At 38.2% G+C, this 26,759-nt stretch overlaps 2 protein-coding genes and 1 long non-coding RNA gene across 10 annotated transcripts in view; 2 read left to right on the forward strand and 1 right to left on the reverse strand.

Annotated features, from left to right (window-relative positions):
* The window catches only part of palmdb (palmdelphin b), a 145,694-nt gene that overhangs the window by 71,919 nt on the left and 47,016 nt on the right, over positions 1-26,759 (forward strand). The gene's annotated exons all lie outside the window — the stretch shown is intronic.
* Positions 1-26,759, reverse strand: part of LOC307153757 — a 68,223-nt gene that overhangs the window by 33,232 nt on the left and 8,232 nt on the right. Inside the window, exon 2 of the long non-coding RNA XR_013820203.1 lies at positions 23,460-23,592. This is a non-coding gene — a long non-coding RNA (uncharacterized lncRNA). The remainder of the gene's footprint in view (positions 1-23,459; positions 23,593-26,759) is intronic.
* The window catches only part of LOC307153743 (asparagine synthetase [glutamine-hydrolyzing]-like), a 35,961-nt gene continuing 9,485 nt past the window's right edge, over positions 284-26,759 (forward strand). For 3 of the 8 annotated variants that reach the window (XR_013820197.1, XR_013820198.1, XM_079863355.1), the window contains exons 1-15: positions 284-461; positions 5,092-5,341; positions 6,832-7,069; positions 7,642-7,827; positions 8,939-9,040; positions 9,136-9,263; positions 10,111-10,237; positions 10,836-10,942; positions 11,197-11,297; positions 11,385-11,466; positions 11,682-11,837; positions 11,924-12,129; positions 21,394-21,462; positions 23,183-23,432; positions 26,036-26,273. Coding sequence is in view for 4 of the 8 variants with exons in the window: in XM_079863355.1 (XP_079719481.1) it covers positions 5,093-5,341; positions 6,832-7,069; positions 7,642-7,827; positions 8,939-9,040; positions 9,136-9,263; positions 10,111-10,237; positions 10,836-10,942; positions 11,197-11,297; positions 11,385-11,466; positions 11,682-11,837; positions 11,924-12,129; positions 21,394-21,462; positions 23,183-23,432; positions 26,036-26,273 (2,239 nt within the window). In the remaining 4 variants the exon portion in view is untranslated. Of the gene's footprint in view, positions 465-5,091; positions 5,342-6,831; positions 7,070-7,641; positions 7,828-8,938; positions 9,041-9,135; positions 9,264-10,110; positions 10,238-10,835; positions 10,943-11,196; positions 11,298-11,384; positions 11,467-11,681; positions 11,838-11,923; positions 12,130-21,390; positions 21,463-23,182; positions 23,433-26,035; positions 26,274-26,759 lie in introns of those variants that run through there. The other 5 variants (XR_013820196.1, XM_079863356.1, XR_013820199.1 and 2 more) reach the window with 4 other exon arrangements.

Consider the following 26,759-nt stretch of genomic DNA (forward strand, 5'->3'; position numbering starts at 1 on the left):
AAAAGAATCAGGAATGAACTATATACATATCCTATATTGGATATTAACAGCCAATAGTGTAAATCGCGGCAGCAGCTTCAGGTTGGTAGTTCAAGGCATTGTTGTTTATCTTTACTTCCGGGGTTCTTCCCAGCATTGCTATATATTCCCATAATCGTATGTATCACCTGTATATTACAGTGTCAGCTTTTATGCCTGAGAGTTTAAAGAAAACCACAAACACATGCAATTTATTTTACGTTTTTCAAACATCTCCTCTTTCTCCCCTACATAAAAATGGTTTAGTCCGATGCAGAGGAACACAAAAGGCTTGAGGTGTGTTCTCTTCGGCTGGATGATGTATAACCAGAAATCATCGGCAGAAATGCAGCAGCAGATGTTTTATCAGCCGGACTGCACTGAAGAAGAGCTGGTTCTTCTCACAGATTTCTGAGATACACCAAATCAAGCATCTTTTACAGGTAGTAGTAACTGATTGATTTATGGAGAGCCTAAGTGCCTCCCCTCCGCTTCCGGTTCATGGGACCTTATTTCGGAAGAAATATCTATGGTAGTCAATGGCGAGAGACAACTCGTCTGATCTGTGCCCTGAATTACACATATGATGTTTGTCAATTTAAAAGATAATTATGAAAGTCAAGAAAGTCGCAGTTTGTCATAAAACAAAAGAGTAACATTTATTTTTATGTGAAAATCGCTCAATGAACTAACGTTAACGTTACATCTCTCGTCTCGCACTATGTACGTCGTCACCAACAGTCTGTGTGCAGTCTGGTACAAAACACTCAGGCATAACGGCGTAACGTTACGATTATAACGTAAGACTATAGAAAAAATGACAGACTTTAGCTTCAGTAAAGTTAGCTTCATTCATTGAGAGAAAGGGTATGACGTCACATGTTGTAACGTCTGTCAGAGAGTTTGAAGTCTGGCCAAGATGAAGAATACAAGACAGTGCAAACGAACTGGTAACTTAGTTCCGCGAGACTTTTATAGATGTTTCCTCTCAGTTAAACATACTCTTCACATACATGTCGAAGAGCGAATGTTAGAAGGGAAAAGATAACACTCTAAAACACGCTACAAATCAAAGTGGAAGTAAACACATTATAATAACGGTCAACAGTAGAGCGGTCATCTTCATCTTTGCGCGAGCAATCTCAATCTCACTGTGCGTGCGCGCTCACATAAAAACCGCACGCATACAATAACGTACGTACGCTGACGTATGAAGTCATCTTAAAGGCACATCAGAGCTAGACATTCTCTGGGCACATCAACATTCATGTCATGAACACTACTTAACACTAGTGGCCGTTACAGATCCCCCCCTAGGAAGGTAAAAGCTGCCCTCAGCCGTGCACAACTGAGTACAGCATCACTTTAACCCTAAAACTGGCAATGTGATCTGGGTGTAACATAGTTTTGTCGTCTTTTTTGGGGTGTAAGAATGATTTTTTTTCATTAAATCCTTTTATCATTTATCACAGCCTGGTCTGTCTTGAGTATGCTGGTCACATGATTTGTTTAAAAATTTTTGTGATTAATTAGTCAGCCTGACCTAAATCCAACATGGCTGCCAGTGGTGCAGGACATTCAGATTTTGAGATAGGTAAATATATATTAAACTTACTTTTCTTTTGAAAAAATAATACTAACACTGCTAACATTAATTATGAACATTGTCATTAAACTTACTTTTCTTTTGAAAAAATAATACTAACACTGCTAACATTAATTATGAACATTGTCTTTTTGCTGGTGCTGAAAAAGAAAATTTATAAAAATGTTGTTCATGTTGTTATTTAGCACGTTTTGAAATATATGTTACACCTGAGTCACAATGCCACTTTTGGGTATAAAAAAGGGATTAACTTTGTATTCATTTTTGTAACAATCTTTGTATTCTGAGTTTTTTTTTTTTTTTTTTTTTTTTTTTTTTTTTGTTTATTTTGTAAATTATAAAATTTACAGATTAAACTGTTACAGCCTGTCTGTCTTGAGTATGCTGGTCACATGATTTGCTTCAAGTTATCTGTGATCAATTAGTCAGCCTGACCTAAATCCAACATTTTTTACCATTTTACCAATTTTTTTTACCATTTTTATGGTAACGCAAGGTCCGATTTCAAAACGGTTTTCACAGGCTAAATCTTGAGTTTGTAAGCTTTCCAATGATATATAATATTTCAACATTATATGAGTTGAAGTATAGGATATAATATAATGTTTTAAACATGCAATGGCAGTTACAGTATAGATTTGGTCCTTTTTTTATACCCTAAACAGGCAATGTGATCTGGGAGTCACAACTCATAAAATCCAAAATACATAACATTTTTCAAAAATTCTTTTGGATATGATTTACTTAAGTCCAGATGATATAAACAATGACATGAAATTATTTGTTGCTTATCATTTTCTACTCTTGCCTGTTTAAGGGTTAAACAACCTCGTACATGAAAAGTTGTCAAAATAACAGAACCATACAGGAGTATGTATTATTAAGGTACACACTGGCATACATGACGGTAGCACCACCACTTGTTTACTCAGCCCTTCATCAAGCAAAGAACTGTCAGTTGATGTTTCTACAACAGAAACCCCTGTGGGCTCAGTCTCTGATTCAACAAGCGGTTCCCAGGTATGAAAAGGAAGCAGATTTACGACATGAAATACACCTGCGTCCGCCCCTGTTCTCACGTCTATGAGTCTGTAGTTCACTTCTGACAGTTTTTGTGCAATTCGGTAAGGGCCCACATATAGAGACGCTAGTTTAGCCGTGAAGTTTCCCAGCGCATCCGAACGGGGATGCGTCTTTACTCTGACCAACTCATCTACAGAGTAAGACACAGGCCGACGTCTCTTGTCGTAGTACTTCTTTCTTTTGTCATGGACTTCTTTTTCTTTTTTCATCCAAAATGGACTTAGCAAGATCATGTGCTTCTCTGATCGATGACTCCAAGCTTTCCGGGTATGGGATACCAGGTTCATCCCCACCATCACTGTTCGGCTGAGTGATAAAGTCAAGAGGGGTATTCAATTCTCGTCCATACAGTAACATGGATGGGCTTTGGCCAGTGCTTTCGTGTGGTGCAGTCCTCAAAGCAAAACAAATTTGGGGCAGGTGATGATCCCAAGCTGTGTGCTTGTTACCGACGTAAGCACGTATGGCAGTCTTCAGCGTCCGATTCACCCTCTCCGTTGCATTTGTCTGGGGGTTATACGCAGTTGTAAGTCTGTGTTCTGACCCCAGGGTGGTGAGAACATGCCTGAAGAGTTCACTCACATATGGTGACCCTCTGTTCGAGATCAGGTAATTAGGCACCCCATGTCGTGCGAACACCTCGCTAAGCAACTTGCTGGCAGTAACTTGGGCAGTCGCTTCTCGTACTGCACTAACCTCCACCCACTTCGAAAAATAGTCCATAAAGACCAGAATCTTTTCAATGCCACACACTACCACTGATCTATATCAGTGCACATTACACTGAATAGTCATGGCATCTTTGCACATTCAACCAACTGGTGCATAGCATACTAGTGAGATGATTATGTTGATATAAACTACAAAACAGTTTTACTGTTTGCATACAGTTCAACCATAACAGGACAGGTTTTACTAGCTCAGTTGGTATTCTCCAGCTTTGTACATTTTGACATGTTTAACCACAGCAGCCTTTCCTGTCAAACCTATAAAAGATGTATGGAAGCTTGTTTCTGCCATGGAATAAACTTTTTTCTTTTTCTTTTTAAATCTCACAATTCTGACTTTATAACATGGAATTGTGAGTTTATCATGCAATTCTGTGAAAAAAAGTCCGAATTGTGAGGTGTAAATTTGCAGTTACTTTAGATGTTACAATACCAAACCTCTACGTGCTGATACCACAAAAAATACACAATGTCAGTTCAACAGTAAAAAAAAAAAAAAGAACAATAATCAGGGACTGAATTTAATTTTGGAAAATGCAAACACTTTTTTGAGCTTTTACGATTATGTTCAATCGCGTGTCTTATCACAATCGTGTCAATTTAGCAGTTTGTTGCAAGGTCCTGCCCATTTGAGAGATCGCCCAATCATGGAGGGATAGAGACAATCATAGCAAAAATTTATTTCTGGGTTATTTAGCTTGTTTGCTGTACATCTTGTCACATAGCAGCTTTTAGACATTGTTTTGTTTTTTGTTATAAGTCATAAATGACAAGGAGGCACCGAGGCAGCCTCTCGCAATGCAAAGTCAATGGAGATGGCCCCAAGAACACATTAATATGCAAATTAGATACAGTGCATAGAATGGGACTTCCCATTTAAGGCCATTTTACACATATATTGCATAAAGTGAAATATCAAAACATTCTGTTGTATCTTTCACAACATAGTTAAGAATCATCTTTATACAATGTTTGGTTAAAGACAATCCTGAAACCCACAAATTGATTGGTCAATGAAAAAAAAATCCATTGTTTTTGCCTATAAATGTCTTTTCATGTCATTTAATTTTTTTAACAACCGAGTCCTGATGATTTACTACAGTGGACATAGCATAACATAAATAAAATATTATTATATATACAAAGTAATGACAATAATAATAAAAAACTAATTTCACAAAACTTCTCAGGAGAATAAAGCTCTGGATAAAATTGTAAGTGAGCCTCATATTCTCACTGTATCATACTATATGAGCCATAAAAGCCTGATGTATCAAATATGACAGAAAACGTAAAACTAAATGCAAACTAAAAAAAAATTGGAATTCCTTTCTTTTCTGTCATAAGCGCTGTCAGAAACAGAAAATAGTGCAACCTTCTTTGTCCTTTGTGTTTCTGTTGAAACCACTGTATTACTGCTCTTCCATAAGTGCCACCTTCTGAATTTGCATTTTAATTCAGTCTGTCTTGTCCACTTTTGTGTTGGGGTTGTTTACATCAGAGTGCGAATGTCTTTTTGACAAATTTTTGTGTACCGTTTCAATGGTAATTTTGTGTGTTTGTGTATTCAACAGTTTTGAATTCTTGTGTTAAAATGTTCAGATAGCATTACTAATTTGACTTCCTTCTAGTTTTAATGCAATTTTTTCCCATCAGAATGTGTGGTATATGGGCCTTGTTTGGTAGTGATGAGTGCCTCTCGGCTCAGTGCACCAATGCCATGAAGATCGCGCATCGTGGTCCAGATGCTTTCCGCTTCGAGAATGTCAGTGTATTCACCAACTGCTGCTTTGGGTTTCACCGCCTTGCTATTGTGGACCAGCTGTATGGCATGCAGCCTCTGCGTGTCAAGAAGTTTCCCTACCTCTGGTTGTGTTACAACGGTGAGATCTACAACCACATCACGGTAATTGGCCTATTTCACTTTATTTCACAAAAAAAACACAATTTCAAATGATATTTTATATATATTTTATAATATATATTATGATTGTCATTAAAAACTTTTCTTCCACTAACTAAAGTTATTTTTGTACTGGTGTTTACTTTCTTCTTCCTCTTCCTCCTTCTCCCCCTCCTCCTTTTTCTGCCCTAAAAGTGTATGGGTTTCAGAGAAAATAAATCAAAGAGACCCCCAAATTGGCAGGATGAACCCAAATTTGTGTACCGCTACTCAGGCACACAGACACACCTGTTCTACAGTAGGTGGCGCTATAAGGCAATTTGTGTTTTGAATCATAACTTTAGAACCCTAAGGACTAGAAACAAAATAGTTTTTTCCTCCTTTCTTTTTTTTTTTTCTTTTTTATTTTTTTATCGAAGCATTGTAAAGTTATAAGAAGAAGTGCCCCTATTATGCTGCGGACCCTGGCTAGTCTGAGACACAACCGTCTGTGTGTGTGCAATAGTGTTGTAAGATTTTCACGGTATAATTAAATAGTTATAAAAGTTATAAAAGTTTCAGAAAGTTTCACAGTATATAGTATTAAACAATATATAGTAATAATAATAACATATAAATTGTCTATACTAATAATAAATATAGCTGCAAGCAGCAATTATCGGGGCCAAGCTAGAAGCAAGCAAGAAGCTAGCATCAGACCATCAGTAAAATATAGCATTTTATATATACTTTATTGTAGTTAGTGGCAATTTCATGTTTTGTTCATTTATAGCGCCACCAAGAGGTGAAATTGTTCCTCAGATTGTGCCCATACATAGGTGTGTCAAATTTGGTGAAAATATCTCAACTCGTTTTGGAGTTAAAGACATTTATATGTATGAGCACATGAAAAATAACCCACATCGAACTTTGATTGCATTTATTTTTTTACACTTACAAGCACAATTGTCAACTTTCTATGTTTCCAAATTTCCTACCGTGGTTTCGTCTCAATCGGACTAAGGGTTTCAAATATATGCGCAAATGTTGTTTTAACGCTAAATTACAAGCGTTTAAAAAACACAAAGCAAAACCCATCATGTTTGGTATCGCTGGACTGGGTATGCTCATGAAAATAAATCAACCACAACAAAAGTTATAAGTATGTAAATATCCGAAACTTCTCAGACTCCTTCTGGGCATCATGCCGATGACCCATACTGAGTTTCGTTATAATACTAAATGAAAACATGGACAAATACCTTAAATAACATTTAAATAAATGATTGTTATTTTGATGTACAAGTGGAAAGCAGTTTTTTTTCAAATACCTTTGATTTGCAAGATATAATCGTACACGTTCACACCGCCATACTAGTATATCGGTACAACCCTAGTATGCAACCGTGGCATCTGCCACATTTATTGTGCCAGTATGACTCTCCACCTCACATCATCTCCCCAATTCCTTCATGGTTTAACATGCATCTAATGATCTGTCTTTTCCCTTATAGCTGAAGGAGTACTTTAAGTTTGATTATCAGACCAAAGTGGATGGAGAGATCCTTCTGCACCTGTACGATCGCTTTGGAATCAAGGAGATGGCATCTCTGCTAGATGGAGTGTTCGCATTCATCCTGTTGGACACTGCTAACAAAAAGGTTTTCTTGGGGAGGGACACGTACGGTTTGAGACCACTGTTCAGACTGCTCACTGACGATGGCTTTCTAGCAGTCAGTTCTGAGGCCAAAGGTATAATGAATAATGTAAAGGACCTTCTCTGGTAGGGCTGCACGAATAATTGAAACTAAGTGAAATCCCACTAATGCCGAGTTCCAGTGCATGATTTTTTCCCCGATTTTCACTCGATGACAGATTTTGTGAAATCGCCAACCAATACCTGAAATCGGAGGCAAATTGTTACTCGTTCATGCGAGTGACAAACACGCAGTGTGCATTATCAAAGACGTAATCTGAGTGAATTGCAGACTCAGAGTGGCTTGGTTCACAGTAAATGCTGCTCCACTCAAACACATCTCTGTTTGGGTTGCATTTGGGAACACAACATGTGACAACCATCTTCCCAAACTTGCGATAAGTGTTTATAATCCAAAAGAGAAGGAAATATTCGGGGAATATATAATAAAATATTCATGGTTTACTTATTATTATTATTATTATTTATTTATTTATTTTATTTATTTAATCACATTTTCATTTAAAATCGTGCAGCCCTATCTCCTGATGCAGTACCTTGAGCACACCTTTATTCCAGAATTTAATTTTAACAACATCACAATTTCACTGTTATTTTATCCAAACAGGTTTGACAGAGATCACACACTCCATGTCCACCCCTGCAGAGATCACCCCCTTCCTCCCAGGACACTTTGAGGAGTTTCACTTGAAGCCGAATGGAAAAGTCAAGTCTGTTCAGATGGAGCGCTTCCACTGCTGCACAGAGGAACCTAAACATGCCTCCTATAACAACCTTCAGGGCCTTGGCACAGGTAGATGTCATATAGTGATATAAAGTAGTCCAGATTACTTGTGCATTTCTATTTCACATGTTCTGAAGCCATTTGATAGCTTTGTGTGACACTGAAACTGAGTTATTCACATGTTAGACAACTAACTGGATCAGTAGATTCATTTGAAAAAATCCAATTAAAAACACTTTCTCAAATCAGACGTCCCTACCGCTTTCATACACACTGAATTTCATTCACACAAAGGTCATTCACTCAAAACCCTTTAGAACCTGAAGCTAAAAAAGGTCGTTTTCACATATATTTTTTTAATAGTAAAATTCAAACAGAATGTGCTATCTTCAAGTGCACGTTGTTGTTGTTGTTTTTTTCAGAAAATAAATGACGTTCAATAAATTAGTTGATAATTAATGTGTGTGCCGAGTTTGTAAACAGAATTGAAATGGACAAAAAAAAACAGGAATACATTTTCAGATTTTTATTTAGAATAAAAAGGGAAATCATGATCGAAAGAATCTAACACTTTCTAATACTATCTACTATCTAATACTATCACTTTCTAATAGAATCTAATACACGCAGACATACACATGCACGCATATACATATGCTCTCATACATACACACACTGACACATGCACACACCACATGAGAAAGTCTCGCTTACCCTCTTTCCAAGTATCATCAAAAATCATCCCAATCGCCTCTTGTTCTGTATACTCCTCCTTTGCCATGTTTTTGTTTGTTTACTTTATTTTCTTCTGCAATCCAAAACTCCCTAACCTGTCTCTCCGTTCAAATCCTTCCTTCTCGCTTTCCCAGAAAGCTGCTGTAATTTGCTGATGGAAATGACTGTAATGAGCCATATGTTGCCTAAAAGCGCATGTTGTCTACTGTCAGGAGCAATTTGAATGATTTTGATGGTGCTAACAGTTGAAGAGTTACGGTAACGTGAATACAGCTTGGTTTGTGTCGCCGCCAACACAACCAGTTTAATAGAGTTAAATATCTATGGAACAGATTAATGTAAGAGTTACTTCTAGAACCTCCCTGTAATATACATCTGCTTACACCACCATTTACTGTACCATCAATCAAAACTATAGAGAACTGAATCTCTCCCTTGTCATCAGGCTTTGAATTGGAGACGGTCAAGAGCAACATTAGGATCCTGTTTGAAAATGCTGTAAAGAAACGCTTGATGGCTCACAGAAGAATCGGCTGCCTCCTCTCAGGTGCCTGTGCTGCTCTTTCTGTTATTTGCTTTAAGTGGGTTTGTACTTTGACTTTTTTATTACATTCACCCTATCCATGATATTTTAATTTCCAGGTGGTCTCGATTCCAGTCTGGTTGCCGCGACACTCTTGAAACTGGCCAAAGAAGAAGAGCTTCAGTATCCCATTCAGACTTTTGCCATTGGTGCAGATGACAGCCCAGATCTTCTTGCTGCCCGCAAGGTAAGTGACACTGTACATTCAGCATATCATATGCACTTTACACCTAGATATCCTAAATGTGCTTGGTGCTTTCTATGAATACAGTGCACGGCACGCTATGTTTTTAAAGCAATGGAGCTAGCCTATTCAAATTATGGATCAAAACAATGGAGCGGTTCACACAGCAAGTGCTCTGGGATGTTTATGGGCATTATATATGGACATTTTTAAAGAGAAAAGCTCTGTTGGGGGATTTAGGCTCTTGACATCTGGTAACCACAAACATTAACACTATAGTGGTAAATTGTTACCAATGAAAGACTATGCAAACATCAAATAAAAAAAGCTTTTTTCAAAATATGGTGTGTGTGTATCACTGTCGGAGAGAAGAAAGAGCAAGAAAGCTGAACTGATACTAATGCTGTGAAAAATTGAGAGTATTGAAACTGTTTAAAATATTTCAGTATAATATGCATAGAGAAATCTACATTTTGACAACACTATTAGAGATCCCATACAAAATATGTCTAATAAACCATTATCTATCATGAAATTATCGTGCCGTGAAAAGTAGCTAATTTTAAAAGTGTCAAATGTCATCAAATGTTACCTCGTCCCAATCTTAAAAATGGGGTTTTGTTTCGATCCCATAGAAATCTCATAAGAAATTTAACTGCTCATAAATTTAGTATGACTTTCTGAGGTTGATGAAGGTTAAAGCACCTATATTGACAGACAATTTGTTAAAAAATATGGATATTGAGTTGTTTTTTTAAAGCTTCAGGCCTTGTGTTTTTCACAATTCGTGGTAAGTGCCATGAGTATTTAGTAGCAGATCATGTTGGTTTTAACTGGTATTGTGTGGCAGGTGGCAGCCTACATTGGCAGCGAACACCATGAGGTGAAGTTCACGCCTGAGGAGGGTATTCGCGCGTTGGATGAAGTCATCTTTCACTTGGAGAGTTTTGACATCACCACTGTGCGTGCCTCTGTTGGTGAGTACAGGAGCTCAGACTATATATAGGAGTAGAAGGAACTAGGGCTACTCACTTTTCGTCCTCCTCCGCCTCAAAATCATGGTGATGTTTGGCGAACTTTGCTTAAATCGCAGAGCTAGCATCAAGCATATTTCGCGTTCGTCCATCTGTTTCAGATAGTATGGCAAGTGTAAACGCATGAACCGGATATGGGTCACAGTTGAAAGAACGTGTAAACGGATGGTCAAAAAATTTGGATAAAGGTAACAAATCTTGGGCATCAAGACCTGCCGTGTAAACGAGGCCTGAGTTTCGATTTATTTCGACAAGCTGAGACCGAGATGGCAGAAAGAGCATCCTGTTTGTTTTCTTTATTTTACAAAAGTTTGACATTTTATTGTTATTGCGAGTGCACACAAATACAATTTCAAATGATGTATTTTGAATAATGTATTATTATCTGTATGACAAAAAAATAAATATATTATATATATATATAGCGTCATTTGCTTCAGCAATATGAATTTCCTAACTCAGCATACAGCCACTAGGTGGCAACAGTGCTTTTCAGAAAAAGATTTGTATTCAGTGATTTGTTTTTGTTTTTTCTATGCAGGGATGTACCTGATATCAAAGTACATCCGTGAGAAGACAGACAGCGTTGTGATTTTCTCAGGTGATGGTTCTGATGAGCTGACACAAGGATATATCTACTTTCATAAGGTACATGTCATTTATGTTCTAAGTTTACATTTACTGTCAATTCCAAATGTATAAAAAAAGCTACGCTTAAAAATGCTCAAATAAAACTGAGAAAAGGTGTAATAACATTTGTGTAGTTTTATAATGTAATTCAATAACATTCAGACATGTTAAGAGGGACTTCACTGTGGTCATGTGAGACATTAGTGTCTTGTCATGCATTGTTAGCTGTATCTTCAGACTTGGATTCTGCTGAATTTGTGACTTTGAATTAGGCGCCGACCCCTGAAGCGGGCGCTGAGGAGAGTGTACGTCTGCTGAAAGAGCTTTATCTGTTTGATGTGCTGAGAGCGGACAGAACCACGGCTGCACACGGGTAAGACAAAATACCCCTTCCTTCTCTTCCCTTCCCACTGTAACTTGGTGATTTCCACTGTTTGTGACGTCAAACCTTTTCCACTAGACTGGAGCTGAGAGTGCCTTTCCTGGACCACAGATTCACCGCATACTACCTCTCTCTGCCTGCAGAGATGAGAGCACCGAAGGTGAGTCCTGACACCTCACAATTCAGTGATTTATCCTTCCTCATGTCAGTCTAAAATGTGTCTGTTCCCTGGTCTGAAGTGTAATGCAAAAACCAAAACCCCAAATATGAGCAATAATGATAGTGATGCTTAATTTATTGATATTGCTTTTGTTTTTCAAATATCATATTAGTGTTTTTTGTAATCTGACTGAATAACTTGTTTGATTGGAGCAGAATGGTGTGGAGAAGCATCTCCTGAGGGAATCATTTAAAGGGATGAATCTTATCCCAGATGAGATTCTCTGGAGAAGGAAAGAGGCCTTCAGTGATGGTATGACATCCTTGAAGAAATCCTGGTATGCAAGCCTGCAGGAGCACATCGAGTCTGAGGTACTACACATGTACACACAGACTATGATGTCATGGATGTGCACAGTACACGGTGTGTATCCTTTAATCTATCTTTTCTCCTTCAGGTGAACGACTCTCAGTTGGAGAAGGCTGATAAGCTGTTCCCTTTCAACCCCCCTAAAACCAAAGAAGGCTTCTACATAAGGCAGGTCTTTGAGAAGAAGTACCCCGGCCGAGGCAAATGGACGCCACATTACTGGATGCCCCGCTGGATCAAGGCCACCGACCCCTCAGCCAGAACCCTGTCCATCTACAAGCCTGATAAAGACGAGTAAGTAATCGCATCATTCTTCAGACCTTGGCTAAAGATTACATTCTTTACAGCACACACATCTGCTTTTGGAGCTGGTTCAAAATGTATGATGCTACCTTCCTCTATTAAATGAGGAAAATTTAACTTTTTATTTTTATTAGTCTTTTCTAAAGAGAACTAAATTTTTAATACTGCAGGCCAGTTCTTCACAGAAGTATATCTTTTAAAAATGAAGCCCTGTCCACTGCCTTGCTTAAGTTCAGTGTATTTATATACAATATACTTAGTGCCATTCTCATCCATTTTATTTTTTCTCTTCAGATTTCTTCATTAAGCTTTATTTTATTAAACAGAATCTTTTTAGATTGGTTAAAGGACTCCACTACAAAAATATATACAGAAACCTATAAATACTATTTTTGTTACTGCTTTAAAACTCAGAACTTAACATTAGCCAACATTGTCAACAAAATAGTTTTATATAAAGTTTCAGAAAGCTTGAAGGGGATCCTTTAGATTTTAAGATCAGGGGTGCATTTCCAAAAGCCAACTATGGTCACAATTTCTGTCGTTACCAATAGAGCTCAATGGAACTTGCAAAGAAAGTTGACTAACAATAATTTTGGGAAATGCACCCCTGGGCTGGAAAAGTTGTTGGTTTGATTCTTACAGGCCATGAACTACTTCCATTTTGCACTTGAGCTAAGCACTTATGTTCCTTCAGTGGGACTGTCCCTTTGAGTGTTTTTGTATGTGTAGAGTTAGTTATTTGACAGATTAGCAATTGATTGGCTAGTTAAACTGCTTTTAACCAGTGAAATTAAAGGGATGATCCACTAAAAAACCTGTTCTAAATCTGTTAAATGTTGATAACCAAACTGGTTTGGTGACCAGTGACTTCCATTGAATGGACAAAAACAGACTTTTTTCAAATTATTTTTTGTGTTCCACAGAAGAAAGTTCTGAAAGCACCCTCACATGAGGGCGAGCGAATGGCAATTTTCATTTTTGGGTAAAATATCCCTTTAAAATGTATTTCTAAAACCGTTTGTACATTTCTCAAAGTGAAATGCCTCACACTGGTTAAAGTAAGTGTAGTGGCTTTCCTATAAGCCCAAGAAAGGTGGTAAGATGTTCTTCACGCATAATAAAAACAATGCACACAGCGATATCCGTTTGAACAGTGTTTGTCCATTTAATGCTATGTCTGCTGGCTCAGAGTTTACAATGCATCGGTTCTATGGTAAGAACCATATATTCCCGCCACCTGTGTCTGTGATTCAACCCAAAGTAGCTTAAATACCATGTGATGGAACAAGTGCGGCTTTACCCACACCACTGAACCACACCGCCATCTAGTGGTGGAATAATTAAATTACATTTGGCTCCAACACACCGGCCCCATAATTGTAATAATGTAAATTCACAATTAAACAACATATACATAAGGAGCCATAAATGTCTTTGTATGTGTCTTTGTATTCCGATTCTGCTTCAGTGCTCAGCTTCTAGTAGTAGACAGATTTTGGACACAGGCCTCTCCAAATGTCCTGTTTTTGTCTTCAGTTGGACTGATCGAACGAATCCATTTTTATCAGGATAGGTTTTAATTACTCTTCCCATCAACCAGGAGCCACGAGGAGCTAAAGGATCCATGATAGCAACGATATCTCCCACGGTAAAGCTTCTTCGTGGTTTTATCCATTTCTGTCTTTCTTGTTGCATGAGACCTTTTTGCCTCAGTGTTTGGAACGTCCTTTGTACAAATAGATGCTTGTAAAGCCTTCCTCTGTTTCACAAGCTGCACAAGCATTTCCTTGATCTTGAGCATCCATGCTACAGAGATTTTAAGCTTTGCAAAATCAGAAAAATAGCTGAAGAACTGACTGGTAGGAGACTTTGAAACCTGACAGGCAAAGGCATGTACAGTGTAATCTACCTTAACTTCCCGGTCATCTGTAGGTATTGACAATGACTTCATGTTGGACTTGGGCCATTCTTCTTCTTCCTTTAAAAGAAAATCAGGTCCCTTAAGCCATCTCTCACATGCTAAAAACTCTTCAGCACCAAGACCCCTAGATGCCTCATCCGCCGGATTCAGACTTGACTTTATGTGCCTCCATTGCACAACATCTGTTGAGTCTCTTATGGCAGCCACTCTATTTGCTACAAAGGTGTGGAACCGCTTAGTTTCATTTTGGATATATCTCAGTACAGTCATGCTGTCTGTCCAGAATGCAGATGAATCCAAATTAATCTGCAACTCCCTTTTTAGCATTCTATCCACTCGTACAGCGAGAACAGCAGCCGTAAGTTCCAACCTCGGGATTGTCATCTGTTTTAGTGGAGCAACTCTTGATTTTCCTAAGATAAATGCCACTACAGTCCTTTTTTCACTATTCACCAACCTCAAGTATGACACCGTCCCATAGCCATTCTCGCTGGCATCCGAGAAGTGGTGAAGCTGAGCATGTTTGGCTGGACCAAAGTCCTTGGGCTTTACACACCGGTTTACTTTCAGTGCTGCTATACAGTGCAGGTTAGCCAGCCATCTTGTCCATCGCTGAGAGAAGGCCTGTGGAATCTTATCATCCCAGCCAACATTACACTTGCACATTTCTTGAAGTACCTGTTTTACAGGCAGAGTAAATGGGGAAAGAAACCCCAAGGGGTCATAAATGGAACTAACCACTGACAACATGCCACGTCTTGTGTGAGGATACTCCTTTATGGATAACCTGAAGGTAAATGTATCCTTTTCGGTGCACCAATGCAAACCGAGTACTCTTTCCATTGGAAGATCATCTTTATCCAAGTCAAGCTCTTTAATTGCCTTTGATCTCTGTTCTTCTGAAATGCTTGACATAACAACACGACTATTACTCAACCATTTTAACAACGGAAATCCTCCTCTTGCACAAGCAGCAATGAGATTCTGAGCCAAATGGAGTGCTTCAGCTTCTGTAGGCAAAGATGTTAAGCAGTCATCCATATAAAAGTTATGAAGAATTGTGTTTAGAACACAAGAATCAAAGTGAGCTTGATGGTCATGTGCAATCCTCCTCAATGCATAATTAGCACAGCTGGGCGAGGACACTGCCCCAAAAAGATGAACTTTCATCCGATATTCCATAATGTTCCCTGTAATGTCACCACCGGGATACCACAAAAAACGCAGAAAGTCCACATGTTTCTGGGAAACCTTTACCTGATGAAACATGGATTGTATATCAGCTGTCAGAGCAACAGGCTCTCGTCTGAATCTTGTAAGAACTCCTAGCAAAGAGTTGGTGAGATAGGGACCTTGCAGCAACTGAGTATTTAGCGAAATTCCTTTAAATACTGCACCACAATCGAACACTACTCTTAGCGTTTTCTTTTTCGGATGATATACTCCGTGGTGTGGTATGTACCAAACCTTACCATCTTCTCGTTTCAACTGGTCAGGTGGTACTACCTCTGCATATCCCTTGTCAATGACGTCAGACAGAAAAGATGTATACTCCTGCTGATACTCTCGATTTTTTTGAAACTTCCTTTGTAGACCCAGAACGCGCTGTTCTACAACACTACGGTTGTTTGGCATGATGACATCAGGAGACTTTAAAGGTAAGTCAATACAATAATTACCCTCCTCAAACTTGATTGTGGATTCCATTATTTCCATAAACTGTTGGTCATTTTTTGACATGGTAACATCATTATCTGACAGCTTCTCGTTAAAATCATGATTGTATTGAGCAATCAACAGATCCTCCAGCCTGGCAACAGAGATCCGATTAGCAGTGACTACAGGACAGCCAGTCTCTCCTTTGTCACTACTACCACCTCTTAGTGGCCCATTCACGACCCACCCCAATAGGGTCTTGACAGCATAGGGTCCCCCACCTTGGCTGTTAATGATTTCCCACGGTTCCATAAGATTTGATGCATTGAGACCAATCAACAACTCAACTTCTGCATTAATACTGGGAATTCTGATACTCTCCAGATATGGATAATCCTTTAAGTCATCTAAAGTGAGGATGTTATTTTTGCTCACGGGCATTGATGGTTGACTATACAGTTCTGGTAAATCCACAAAGGTCGGTCCATCCAAGCTTGAAATTTGAAGACCACGGACCATGAACGTGTCTACGGATTTTTCTTGGCCTAAAGTACGGAGCAGTATGGAGCTTTTTGTTCCTGTAAGATTCAGTTTTCTCATAAGATGTTCTGTACAGAAACTGGCTGAACTTCCTGGATCCAAAAACGCATAGGTGTTGATGATCTTACTGCCTGAATTCACCTTGACTTGTACTGGGATGATAGACAGAACACACTCCCTGTTCCTGGCCCCAGTTTGACCACACGCCTGCAAAGCAGCCAGAGCATTTGTTACTGGTAATGGTGATGGTTCACTTTTGGTTTCTATGTGAAGCAAGGTGGGATGCCTTTGACTGCAGACATCACAAATTAATGGGTTTCTGCAATCTTTACTTACATGTCCAATCTTCAAGCAACCAAAACAGGATCGATTTTCTTTTAAAACGCTCAGTTTTTCTCTGTGTGTCATGTTCTTTAGACGAGAACACCTATCCAATGAATGGCAGCCTTTACAGATAATACACAATTTATTGATGTTCTTTTGTTGAGCAGAACTAGTGTAGGTATGTTGTACTTCAGATGGATACAGCTGTGAAACAGTATGTACAGCTGCAACAGTTGCAAGACCTTTACTAGTAGATTTAGACTGAGCTTTAGCATGAGATGAAAAGGATGCCTGTCCACTCTGTAGATCTCCAAATAATGGATGGGAAAGAATCTTTACCTGATGCTCAATAAACCTCACCAAATCAGAAAACATGGCCCTGTTGCCGTGACGCTCCTGTAACTCACAAGCAACAGCCCTCCACTTTTCTCGGAATTTGTAAGGCAGTTTCATCAAAATGAGTCGAAGGTTAGATGGAACATTAATTTCCTCCATTTGCTGCAAGTCTTCCATTACGTTACAACAACTTCGCAGAAAAATGGAAAAAGACTCCAAAGCATCAACATCTTCACCCTTTATTACAGGCCAGCGCATAACCTTCTCCATATATGCTGCTGTTACTTTAATTTCACTGCCAAAATGTTCTTTAAGCAGATTCTTTGCTCGATCGTATCCTTGATCAGCTCTCATATTGTAACAACTACGGACTAACTCTCTTGGCCGTCCTCTTGTATATTGTTCTAGATAGTAAAGGCATTCTTGCTTGTCCCCAGTTTTCTTTTCAATGGCTTGTTCAAAAGCTTTAACAAAGGAGCCATACTGCAATGGATCTCCATCAAACTCCAATATCCTTCGAGGTGGAAGAGAAACCAAAGCTTGCTGTTGCACCAATTGAGCGGCAATGTTAGTTTGCTGTTGTACAACATCGTACAAGGTAGAATTTTGAGTAGAAACCGGAGTAGTAACTTGTGGAGGCAACAAATGTGGCGTCTGAATGTTATCTTTAGGCCTGTAGGAACTTAAATTTTGCTGCTTTGCAGATGAAGATGAAGATTTACAATTCATTGAGGCTGGTGCTTGAGTTTGCATGATTGATTTCTCCTTTGGACGTACAACCAAATTGTCTTGTTGAGTATTTCCATTTCTTGGCTGTAAAGACGTCTTTGAGTTAGAGCATTTACTTGAGGAGCATGATTTTACATGTTTCGCGTAATACGCATTCATTGGATCCTCTTCTTTACTCATTCGTTCAACACTTCCTTCACTCATTTGCAGTACAGACAATTTTGCAGTGGCAATTGCTAATTGTGTTTCCATTTCTAATTGTTCCTTTTCTCTCCGCACTTTCTCCTTTTGTCTTTGGAGATCTTCCTCTTTGGCCTCAAGAACATGCATTTTTTTCAAAGCAGCAACAGATTGCAAAAGGGCTGCCTTTTCAGCTTTAGCTTTGAGACGAGCAGATGCAGTGCTTGAAGCCTTTGAAGAACCTGACGAGGAATGGGTTTTAAAGCGAGATCCTTGCTTTGAAGCATTAGATACACTGTCATCAGGATCTACATTTGTGTCTATTAAAGACATTCCATCCTCATATAAAACTCCAGCATCGGATAACCATTGTTTGACATCAGTGATAAACTCATTATTTTCTTTCAATTTGCCAGCAAGCCACTTTTGTTGCTGTTCCCACTCAGTTTTAAGCATTGGCATTTTCAGCAATGAATTATGAGTTTCAACAGCATCTTTACACAGTGTTTCATAATTCTGGAAATATTTTTGCACAACAGAAACAGTTTCTTTGGTCACTTTTCCAGAAATAAGATCATTGATCCTTTGTTTAAGTTGATTTGTTTGAGTAAACTTTGATTTACATTGCTTTTGTAAATTCTCAATAGACAATGAAACACCTTTATCAGTCATTTTCCTGACTCTTTTCTCTGTTCCAACAGCACTGTTTCTCTCAGTAACAGCATGACCATGCACTGAATTAATTTCAACAACATCGGCATCATCCGTTTCACTCGTGATTTCATCATCATTCATTTCTCTAATGATACTCATTGCATTTGCACTCGTAAGCGTTTCCTTTTAAAGCACGTTCAATGAGCCATAAAGCGATGATAATGATACTGAACAAAGCAAAATCCACTCCAACACAACATACAACAAGCTGAGAGTATTGTTGATTGTAGAAGAACGTAAACAGTCAAGCTCAAGCCGCGATTCAAACTTCTTCCTGAATCAGTATCTCATAATGTGATAAATATCGATCAAAGAAGTTCACTCACCGGCGTTTCGTAGAGCTTCTGAGATTTCTCCACATGTGCCAGCTTAAAACATACATACTCTGTTCAGTTCAAGACGATAAGACTCTGCAACCCATCAAGTAAGCGATCCACACTCCAGTAGTAGTCACTCACTCTGCCATGTGCGCAAGTCAACCTTTTTTCCATTCACAGAATTCCTCCGTCCATTCCAATGCACAAGAAACTCAATTTCAAACGGTATCTTCTTAGTCCGAGAGGGTTCTTACTTTTTGTAGTGGCTTTCCTATAAGCCCAAGAAAGGTGGTAAGATGTTCTTCACGCATAATAAAAACAATGCACACAGCGATATCCGTTTGAACAGTGTTTGTCCATTTAATGCTATGTCTGCTGGCTCAGAGTTTACAATGCATCGGTTCTATGGTAAGAACCATATATTCCCGCCACCTGTGTCTGTGATTCAACCCAAAGTAGCTTAAATACCATGTGATGGAACAAGTGCGGCTTTACCCACACCACTGAACCACACCGCCATCTAGTGGTGGAATAATTAAATTACATTTGGCTCCAACAGTAAGATTAACCATTTAGCCTTATGGGGAGTTCATTTTTTAAATGTTTTTTTTTTGCACCAACACTATAATCTGTCAAAATTAATAATAATTTTGGATTTCATTAATGAGATGGATGTGTATGTAACATGAGTGTATAAAGCATCTTCAGCCTCCTTCACTGACTAATCAAAGACTTTTCAGTTACTTTCTAGACCTTGATGCGCGCATAAGTTATTGATTTGAAATATCTGGTCATGGTGTTAATAAAACTTTTCTTCAATATATTCTGATGTGTTTTAATTAATGTCAGTAAATAAAATAATATATAAATAAGCTATAACTACATAAATATACAAAGAAAGTAGATTTTTGAGGCCAAATAATCTTTTTTGATTATCATATTACATAATGCATCTCTAAAAGCTCTTTAGAATGCTACTTTAGAAATATGTATTGTTATATACAGCATACTATTTAAATGTTAATGTAACTTTATGTATTATGGTAAAATTGTTTAGCTGCTAAAGGGGAGACAGCTTTGAAGGTCCTGCCAACTCTGCGTCCCCCATCCATCAGGAGGAAAGGTCTTCAGACAAAGGCCCAGAGGCCTTTTATTGGCATGCAACCTGTCATTTTTGCTTTAGTGTTTCTACTTTAATAAGGGTAGACGTGTGCACTGTTTGATGTGCTTGATAACTATGAAAGTAATTTAGGGTTAGAATATTTAAAGCTGCAATCCTCTCTGCCACCATCTTCACCATTCTTCAGCATGTCATTTCTCCAAGTGACAAAGGTATCTTCATCTTTGGGGCCAGCAATAAGCCTAAAAGCTTCCTGCTGTAGATTGTGAAGTGACAGTAGAGTGACTTGGTCTCCATGACTCGCACCATGCCTGGTTACTCTAACTGTAAAGCCGCTTTGAAACAATCTACATTGTTAAAAGCGCTATATAAATGACTTGGCTTGACTTGGTGCGAGTTAGGTGTGCTGCTTTCAGAAATGAGTCAGCCTTTCCAGAAGATGCTACTTCTACTTCAGTGAGTGCTGTCGTCCAACCGGAGCACTCTAAGAGGTCACCAAGTGTATTCCTTAGTTGGACATTAAGAAGCATAAAAGAACGGCTGAATTCTGACCTGCAACACATCTACAATAAGCAACCAAAATAACTGAAAGTACATCTAGCTATGTACTGTCACACACAAATAGGATTTAATGTGATGTGATGCAGCCACATAAAACTAATGACCAAACTATGAACTCAGTAGATAGCTATATGAATGACCTAGTTGAATTGAAAAATAAAAGAGAAAACCAAGATATCTTAACATTTAAGCATTTTTGCTTAAAAATAATTTTTTAATAATTCAGGGCTTTTTGAGTTTTTTTTTTTAGGTATAAGGTGTCTTGGCACTCTGTTTTACACTTATAATTTGGAAGATCTACTGGTCTGAGCACAAATTAACAAAAGGAAGCTTATTCAGTGGTCTTAAAAGGCCATTAACCTGAAAGTTTTACTTGAGAGAAAAAAAAATAAAAAATTTCAGCTGGGCTCCTAGACTGAAATCATTTAGGAGGTCCTAAAGAAGCTTCATGTAAAATTTGGTGCTTTTATCACCTTGGTAATGGTATTATTTAATATGTGCACTACCCAACTGGACTATACCTATTAAAAGTAATTTGAGCCAATGGGGTCCTAACAGACACCTGTTCAAGGGGGGCCTCGATTTGTCACCACACCGGCATGCATCTCGCAGTGATCACCGGTGTCTGCGCACATTTTAATATCCTCAAAAAAACAACAACAACAAAATCAAAACAATCGCAAGCAATTGAAGCAAGTCTAAATGCTGCCAGGAACCAAAACTATTCAGTCATTACGTTATGGCAACGTTGCAAAATCGACCAATCAGCAGCGCCTGGTTCTTGGGCGGCACTGACTTACTGAGGTCAATACCTATGCTGAAATGCAGCAACAAGTGTTTTATTTCATCAGCAGGACTGCACTGAAGGAGAGCTGGTTCTTCTCACAGACTTCCGAGATACAACAAATCAACCATATTTACAGGTAGCTACACGTTTTATCTAACTGATTGTTTTATTAAGAATTGATTACACGGTTTATGCTAAAATGTGATTATAACATGTTGCCATTCTCCAGCTTGGTACATTTTTGTAATGTTAAACCACAGCTTTTCCTGTCATACCTGTAAAAGATTTTTTTTCTGCCACGGAATTATAAATTAAATAGGCCTAAATAAATGAATGATAATTGAGAATAGCCTATATATATCACAATTCAGACGTATTGTTTCCACAACTGCAAGTTTTATCACAATTGCCAGTTCTAAACTCAATTGCGAGAAATAATATCAGAATTGCGAGGCTGAGAAAACGATGCAATTGTCAGAAAAAAAGCCTGTATTGCGAGATTAAATCACGCAATTCCGACTTCTTTTCATACTTCCACCACACTATGAGAGTTATTAGAAGGCGAATGAAGAGGTATTATTGTTATAGTATTAGTTGCAAACACTTCTTAACACTGTAATATCCTCCCGAGACCCAGTCATAGCATTTTGTCTATAGTGGACATTATGTTTCAGTGAATTTCTCTGAAACCGTATGTGTCACAGTTTCAAGTTTTTCAGAGATGCCAAATGTTTGGAGGTTTCAACATGACCACTCCGTCTCCTTTAAAATATGACTGGCACTGAATGAATGATCTAATTTTGCACAAATTTTAATCAATATCTCAGGAAATTGTTACGAAACAGGACATCTATTTCAAATGTCCACTGTGGACATCAGGACTTACAACATGTAAATCAGTCAAGTTAATAGGGAAAGATATTATATATCAATATTTTTATGACATATTAGATATTCTAATGAAAACGATTTACTACTCCCGTTATTACACTTCTTTTTTCGTTGCATGTTGCTCCAAGAAGACATTATTATGCAAATTAGATACATTGCGTACCCATTTAAGGCCGTTTTACACATATATTGCGTAAAGTAAAATATCAAATCATTCTGTTGTATCTTTAATAACATAGTTAAGAATCATCTTCATACAATGTTTGGTTAAAGAAAATACTGAAACCTACTAATTGATTGGTGAATGGAAAAAAATCCAATGGTTTTGCCTATAAATGTCTTTTCATGTCATTTTATTTTTGGAACAACTGAGTCCTGATCACTACAGTGGACATAGTATAACATATAAATAAAATATTATTTCCAAATGCTTTTTTTCTCATTTGTTCTTGTGCTCCAAACAATGTTATGACAATAAAAAAAGGGAGAAAAAAAATCACAAAACTTCTCAGGAGAATAAAGCTCTGGATAAAATTGTAAGTGAGCCTCATATTCTCACTGTATCATACTATATGAGCCATAAAAGCCTGATGTATCAAATATGACAGAAAACGTAAAACTAAATGCAAACTAAAAGGAAGATTGTAATTCCCTTCTTTTCTGTCATAAGCGCTGTCAGAAACAGAAAATAGTGCAACCTTCTTTGTCCTTTGTGTTTCTGTTGAAACCACTGTATTACTGCTCTTCCATAAGTGCCACCTTCTGAATTTGCATTTTAATTCAGTCTGTCTTGTCCACTTTTGTGTTGGGGTTGTTTACATCAGAGTGCAAGTGTCACTTTGACAAATTCAATGGTAATTTTGTGTGTTTGTGTATTCAACAGTTTTGAATTCTTGTGTTAAAATGTTCAGATAGCATTACTAATTTGACTTCCTTCTAGTTTTAATGCAATTTTTTCCCATCAGAATGTGTGGTATATGGGCCTTGTTTGGTAGTGATGAGTGCCTCTCGGCTCAGTGCACCAATGCCATGAAGATCGCCCATCGTGGTCCAGATGCTTTCCGCTTCGAGAATGTCAATGGATTCCCCAACTGCTGCTTTGGGTTTCACCGCCTTGCTATTGTGGACCAGCTGTATGGCATGCAGCCTCTGCGTGTCAAGAAGTTTCCCTACCTCTGGTTGTGTTACAACGGTGAGATCTACAACCACATCACGGTAAGTAACATTCTTGGCCTATTTCACTTTCACTTTATTTCACAAAAAAAGCACAATTTCAAATGATATTATTATATATATTATATAATATATATTATGATTGTCATTAAAAACTTTTCTCCACTAACAAAAGTTATTTTTTACTTTGTACTGATTTTCTCTGTCTTCTTCCTCTTCCTCCTTCTCCCCCTCCTACTTTTTCTGCAATAAAAGTGTAGGGTTTCATAGAGAATAAATCATAGAGACCCCCAAATTGGCAGGATGAACCCAAATTTGTGTACCGCTACTCAGGCACACCTGTTCTACAGTAGGTGGCGCTATAAGGCAATTTGAGTTTTGAATCATAACTTTAGAACCCTAAGGACTAGAAACAAAATAGATTTTTCCTCATTTCTTTCTTTTTTTTTTTTTAATCGAAGCATTGTAAAGTTATAAGATGAAGTGCCCCTATTATTCTGCGGACACTGGCTAGTCTGAGACACAACCGTCTGTGTGTGTGCACGCACGTGCGTGTGTGTGTGTGTGTGTGCAATAGCGTTGTAGGATTTTCACGGTATGATAAGTAAGAGTTTTACGGTATACAGTATTAAACAATATAATAATAATAATAATAACATATACATTTTCTATAATAATAATAAATAAAGCTGCAAGCAGCAATTATCAGGGCCAAGCAAGAAGCAAACAAGAAGTTAGCATCAGACCATCAGTAAAATATAGCATTTTATATACTTTATTTTAGTTAGTTAGCCTGGTTAAAACCAGACCATTCTCAGTAGTAACTGAGTTATGGTCTGGCAAAGCTTCATTAATAACTCATTTCCAAAGGGGCGTCACCAAAGGATGTCGCTCAAATGCCTCTGAGCGCAATTGGATAGACCTAAAACCAATCAGAGCGATCTTCATTGTGTAAAGCCATATGCTGCGTCCCAATTCGCCTAAGTTACACTACGCCATAAAAGTATGTACTCTTTTTGTGAAGAAAAGGTATTTACTTTTAAATGTGTAGCAAAAAAGTAGGCAAGCTTTGGGACATACTACTTCGTCATCTTTATCGGACGGATCTGTCGCGTGCATCCTGTCACTTAAACTGCCCTGTCAATCATCTTGTCACAGTTAAAATCCTCTATTAAATCTAATTTAATTTCCTACCGTTATGGAGAGAAATGTAGTAGCACGTTCATCTGCCAGTGGGTCTTTCATGGAGACTGTCCTCATGTGTTTGCAATTTGAATATAATAATGCATTTAAAAGTTGGTGCGCTTCACCAATGGACGTCACTCAAATGCCTCTGGGCGCAATTGGATAGACCTAAAACCAATCAGAGCGATCGTCATTGTGTAAAGCCCGCCCCAACGTTTCTGATTGGTGCTGCGATTTCGACGGATTAGAAATGGACTTGAATGAGCTCTTTGCCAGACTACTTGCAGAGCAAATCTAAATTTGCCAGAAGTTGTCTGGGTTTTCCCAGGCTAGTAGTTAGTGGCAATTTCATGTTTTGTTCAGTTATAGCGCCACCAAGAGGTGCAATCCTATCAGTTTTTCCTCAGATTGTGCCCATACATAGGTGTCTCAAATTTGGTGAAAATATCTCAATTCGTTTTGGAGTTAAAGACATTTATATATATATGAGCACATGAAAAATGACCCCCATCGAACTTTGATTGCATTTTTTTTTCACACTTATAAGCACAATTTTCAACTTGCTATGTTTCCAAATTTCTTACAGTGGTTTCGTCTCAATCGTACTAAGGGTTTCAAATTTATTCGCAAAAGTTGTTTTAACACTAAATTACATGCGTTAAAAAAGCAAAGCCCATCATGTTTGGTATCGCTGGACTCAGCAAGGATTCAGGGATCTAAAGAGAGGATGCTCATGAAAATAAGTCATCAACAACCAAAGTTATGATCATGTAAATATCCGAAACTTCTCAGACTCCTTCAGGGCACCGTGCCGATGACCCATACTGAGTTTCGTTATAATAATAAATGAAAACATGGACAAATACCTTAAATAACATTTAAATAAATTATTATTATTATGAGAAGTACATACATAATATACAAAAGTGATATATTTCTGACTGTAATAATATTTTTACTTCAACATGACTTTATTTGTATGGAGAGATTGTATTCTCGAATATGGGTGATCATGTTCGATTGTTTCCTCCTTTTACAGCCACGTTGCGTCTTTTTTTTTTTTTTTTTTTTTTGCAAATTGGCTATCTATCTTCAAGGACAACAATGCATTTATGTCTTCGATATCTAAAGTGTTCCCCTATTTTTTTCAGTGGGGGATAGAGGTTAGCGATAACAGCCTCTGTCTCTAACAATTTCTCTGCTGGATATGTGTGGGTGGAGCAAGTCGAGAGTTAGAGAGTGAGCAGTCAAGTGGAAAGCAGTTTTTTTTCAAATACCTTTGATGTGCAAGATATAATCGTACACGTTCACACCGCCATACTAGTATATCGGTACAACCCTAGTATGCAACCGTGGCATCTGCCACATTTATTGTGCCAGTATGACTCTCCACCTCACATCATCTCCCCAATTCCTTCATGGTTTAACATGCATCTAATGATCTGTCTTTTTCATTATAGCTGAAGGAGCACTTTAAGTTTGATTATCAGACCAAAGTGGATGGAGAGATCCTTCTGCACCTGTACGATCGCTTTGGAATCAAGGAGATGGCATCTCTACTAGATGGAGTGTTCGCATTCATCCTGTTGGACACTGCTAACAAAAAGGTTTTCTTGGGGAGGGACACGTACGGTGTGAGACCACTGTTCAGACTGCTCACCGACGATGGCTTTCTAGCAGTCAGTTCTGAGGCCAAAGGTATAATGAATAATGTAAAGGACTTTCTCTGGTAGGGCTGCACGAATAATTAAAAACAAAAATAAAATCCCACTAATGCCGAGTTCACACTACACGATTTTATTCCCGATTTTCACTCGCTGACATATTTTGCGAAATCGCCAACAAATGCCTGAAATCGGAGGGAAATTGTTATTCGTTCATGCGAGTGACAATCACGCAGTGTGCATTATCAAAGAGGTGATCTGAGAGAATCACAGACGCATCGCTGACGCCTGTGAGATATTTGGCGTGCTAAATATTTGGACCTGTTTGTAATTCAAAATCCTGCTGTGTGAATGTGTTCTGACTGGAAATTACATTGGCGATGACCTACAGCCAATAGAAGAGCAGGATACAGGGGAGCGGGAAGTTTTAGGAGGAGTTATAGACCAGAATATCAGCAAGCAAAGGCTCCTCCGTCTATTTGATCCCAAGAAATGGAGGAAAGTTTATTTTTCTAATTGC

Source organism: Squalius cephalus, assembly GCF_949319135.1.
Source record: "Squalius cephalus genome assembly, chromosome: 25".
NCBI classification, from domain to species: Eukaryota; Metazoa; Chordata; class Actinopteri; order Cypriniformes; family Leuciscidae; genus Squalius; species Squalius cephalus.